Source organism: Orycteropus afer, unplaced genomic scaffold (genome assembly GCF_000298275.1).
Source record: "Orycteropus afer afer isolate SDZICR_OR568_19922 unplaced genomic scaffold, OryAfe1.0 scaffold00080, whole genome shotgun sequence".
NCBI classification, from domain to species: Eukaryota; Metazoa; Chordata; class Mammalia; order Tubulidentata; family Orycteropodidae; genus Orycteropus; species Orycteropus afer.
The window spans coordinates 11,020,581-11,025,287 of NW_006921667.1; the positions used below are offsets into that span (position 1 = coordinate 11,020,581).

General features: G+C 36.3%; 1 protein-coding gene across 1 annotated transcript in view; it reads right to left on the reverse strand.

Moving 5' to 3' along the window:
• Positions 1-298: 298 nt before the first annotated feature.
• AKAP10 (A-kinase anchoring protein 10) overlaps positions 299-4,707 on the reverse strand; it is a 183,949-nt gene continuing 179,540 nt past the window's right edge. Inside the window, exons 13-14 of the mRNA XM_007941489.2 lie at positions 1,010-1,062; positions 299-421 (exon numbers count right to left, since the gene is read on the reverse strand). Coding sequence (XP_007939680.2) covers positions 299-421; positions 1,010-1,062 — 176 coding nt within the window. The remainder of the gene's footprint in view (positions 422-1,009; positions 1,063-4,707) is intronic.

The window sequence follows — 4,707 nt, forward strand, 5'->3', positions numbered from 1 at the left end:
AAGATGAGGCAATCTATTTCTGTAAAGATTTACAGCTTTAGAAACCCAACGGGAGTCACTCTGAGTAGAAATAAACTCGATGGCAGTGGGTTTTGGGGCCTACATATTACCCTTTTTATAAGGATTACAGTACTAGAAACAGCTATTGCCATTTATTTTGCCAGGTCTTTTCTAGTTGTTTATGATAAACAGATAATCCCCTTATCAGTTAATCATTCAAAAGCAGAAGCAGAACCCCCATTATATCCTCTTTTATTTTTATCTACCTGGAATCTAATTCTTTTCTGTTGTATATAAGCTAGGTCAGAACATAAGTCATCCTTACCTTTGTAGATTTCTCTAATGGTTGATCATACTGTGCCTGTTGCATAACATCACTGACTATCATCTTAGCAATCTTCCAAGCTAGTTCTTCTTGGGCCTAAAAGAAGTAATTAAAAATATTGATCAGTTATTTATTAAAAGTCTCTAAATGTAACTCTATCTGTATAATTTGTATTTGTATGGGTTAGAAATATATTCCCATGTATGAAAGGATTTGGGCCACTCTCTAATATGATATATTAAAATGCCATCTACTGTCTTCCAGAGTCAGCTACTAGGTACCCAATGCTATGATCATTTTCACATGGATGGTCAAAATAAAACACTTTTTTTCAATTCTCATCTCTCAATAATATACTAAAGTATTAAATAAGCAAGCCTCCACTTCTGAATGTGGAGGAAGGAAACATCTGAGCTTTTTTCTTCTTCATTGATTACTGCTGTGTGTTTGTTGAAAGAAACTTGAATGCATGGATATCCTTCAGCCTCTGGACAGAAGTTACCTCCACTACTACCACCAGGCAATTGTTATTAGAAGCTGAGAGGCAGCTCTTTCTTGGTACATCTGGATATGATATGCCATAATGTTTAAACATGGAAACTAAAGTAAGAGGAAATCTGAAACCTTATTTAGAGAAGGTGGTACTTAGTAAAGGAATCTTTTTACATGAGAAGTAGATTTTACCTCATCAGTACTTCCTTGCACCCATTTCTTCATAGCTTGTGAGAACATGGATCCTAGTAAATAAAGCGAAAAATGAATGCAGAGTTCATTCCTAAATTTGTATTTTAAAAAATGCTCTTACTTCTAAGCTATTACTTCCAGATATGTGTATTCTTCTCTTGCACAATTCCATCTAAAACATTAAGGAATAGTACCATTAATAAAAACATTATATTGCCTCTATAACATAATTAAAATTATAAACATTTTGTTTGAATTTTATTATGGTAAACATATTTAACAAACATGTTGTTTTAACAAAAATTTTGCCATTTTAACTATTTTTGAAGTGTATAATTAAGTAAAATTAACTCAATTCTCCATGTTTCCTGAAAAACTTTTGAAAGGCTATTTCAGAGTTCTAGATTTTTCTTCTACTGTCCTTACCTTTGTGTGTGTGGGAGAGTGCATTTACATTTTTATAATAATTTATTTTATATTGTTGTTGAGAATATATACAGAATATACACCAATTAAACAATTTCTACTATGTGCAATTCAGTGGCATTGATTACATTCTTTGAGTGTGCAACCATTCTCACTATCCTTTTGAGTTATTCCTCTCCATTAACATAAACTCACTATCCCTAAGGTTTTTATCTAATCTTTCCACTTGCTGTTGTCACTCTGATCCCATACAGATAGGGCTTAAATGAGCATAATGTTTAAGGCAGACATTCTTTACTAGTTAAGGTAAACTACCGCTTGGTTTCAGGAAGAATTTGGGGGATATTTTTGATTTAAGGTTTTAAGAACATCTCTGCGCAATAGTTTCAAGGGTTTATCCTCTCCATGGCTCCAGAAAGTCTTGAGGCAATGAGAATTTGAAATTCTGTCTGGAGTATTCCTCCTTTTGTCAGGATTCTTCTATAGAATCTTTGATCAAAATGTTTATAATGGTAGCTGAACAACATCCAGTTCTGGTCTCATGACAAAGGAAGCAGTGGTTCATGGAGGCAATTAGGCACACATTCCATATTCTCTTCCTAATCCTGACTCTCCTTTGTCCCTTATTGCTCCAAGTGAATACAGAGCAATTATTGTGCCTTGGATGGCTACCTACAAGCTTTTAAGACCCCAGGCACTATGCAATGAACTAGGAGGTGGACACGTTATTATGTTAAGTGGGATCTCTCATGAAACCATGACCCTAAACTTCCAAACCAAGGAACCAAATCTGGTGAGGTGTTTGGTTATACATAAGCAGCCTCAGAAGCTACTTTTTGGTTTTGTCATCATTGTAAATATATCCATTACACAGATTTTGCCAATTCAACCATTTTTGGGTATACAACTTATTTACAACAACTATATTAATCAGCTATGCAACACTACCCTTCATTAATGTGATTTTTCCATCACCGTAAACCAAACTCAGTACTCTATAGGCAATAATACCCCCTTCTAGCGCCCCTCCCTCCTGCCCCTGGTAACTACTAATAAACTTCAGTCTCTATACATTTGCCTGTTCTTGCCTTTTTATATAAGTGAGGTCATATAAGATTTGTCTTTCTGATTTTTTCACTCAGCATGTCTTCAAGCTCCATTCATGTTGTACAATGATGTATCAAGACTTCAATTCTCTTATTGGCTAAGTAGTATTTCATTATATATATGTACTATGTTTTGTTTATCCATTCATTTGTTGATGGGTACTCTCCTTACTTGATGAAAGAAACTATCATCTACTGTTAGACTTGCAGGAAACATTAAACAACAACAAAATCCTGATCAGGATATTGGTCTTGTGTAAGAACCTACCTAGCAACTTATCAGGAGACATCAATTCATTTGTTATGTATTCAAACTTTCCAGAGCAACTCCTGTAAAGAGGTCTTCCAGTAAAGACTATGGTGGATCTCTGGTCTGTATCAATTAGCTGGATGAGAACAGAGTTTTAAATGGCCATGTATTGCCCAAGCCACAGAACATCTCAACTTCCTGGGATACAAGTATCTCAGATTCTCAGGAATTACCAAGGAAAGAGGGTACTTTCTTTTTCCATAAGTTTTATCTTTTTAGTAGGCCAAACAGGCTTACTTCGTAACTGCCTTAAACCAGTTGAATTATTGTTGTAGATTATTTCTTGAGGCAAGGTCATAATTAATTCAATAATTGGGGTAGAACTATAAATAGCATTCATGAAAAAGAGAAAAACTTGACTCTTTTTCCTCAGTAATTTTTATTATTAGCATGTTGTTGTTGTTGTTATGTGCCATCGAGTTGGCCCCGACTCATAGCAACCCCTCCTTGGGTTTCCGAGGCAGTATCACTACGGAAGTAGGATTGCCCAACCTTCCTTCCGAGGAGTGGCTGGTGGGTTTGAACCGCCAGCCTTCTGGTTAGCAGTCAAGTGCTTTAGCCACTATGCTACCAGAGCTCCCTAGTGGTTTAATATTGGTCTAGTCAAATTTTACTGGTAAGTGGAGTCAACAGGGTCACAAGGTAAAATGCACCACCTAAAGTCTTTTGTGTGTGTGTGTGTGTGTGTGAGTTGGGTGAAAATTTACAGAGCAAATTCATTTTCCATACAGTAGTTCACATACACTTTGTCTCATGACATTGACCACAATTTATCCCAATGCAACAGCTCCCCTCCCACTTCCTCCTGACAGTTACCTCTTTTCCCCGTGTCCATCCCTCCATGCACTCCTACCCCCTGAGCTGTTTGCCTGTGTATTAACAGCCCTTCTTTCTCCCATTATTGTTCTCTCCAACGAGTGTATCTACCTCAGGTAAATGTTCAACTCATATGCCTGTCTAAAGTCTTAAATGGTTGTTGAATTACCAAATAACACTGCTCTCTCTTCAGGTTCAACTGCAGTGTCACACTATTTACAATCTCCTATTTGCTGATACTCTCTTCTTTCCTCTAATACTCATATCGCTGATTCCTCCTCTATCCTTTCCCCACTCTTTGAGGCTCTCCAGGATACCATTCCCAACAACATTTTCAATACATTCTCTTTGGAGCATTTTATCCTCTCCTTCAACATGCAGACAACACAAAAACTCCTATTTGGATCCCAAACCCATACTTCCAAACTGTCCAAAACATCTCAAACTAAATGTGTTCTAAATTGAGCTCAGTTCTATCTCACCCTTATTTTTTACTTTATCATCTATCTCAATTAATCCACAATTTTTCATGCAGTGAATGCATGTTATAAAAACTCAATCTATTATATATGGAAGGAAACTTTATTGTTTACCAAGGGTGGCAGAGGAGGGAGGGAAGGGAACACTGAAAAAATAAATTAAAAAAAAAAAAACAACAAAAAACTCCATCTACCTTCCTTACTCATTTAATCTCCATATTAAATCTGTCACAGAATTTCACCTTGGAATGCAAGCTCTTGAATTAGCTCTTGGAAATCTCTCAACCTTCCCTCTAATTCCTGCTACCACTACCTAACTGTAAAGAATCTCATGTTCAAAACAAGCTTTGACAATTCATTCCTGTTACATTTCTTGTAGATTATTTTAATGTAAATTTTAAAATTACTGTCCTTGCTCTGCAATCAGAGTTTTCATACTCTCAGTAGCCTCTGAGATACAACTCTTCTCAAAAATCAAATCTTTGGAGGCGGGGCAAGATGGCGGACTAGGCAGAAGGATTGCACAGACCCTCTTCAACAAAGAAAAGGGAAACCAATTAA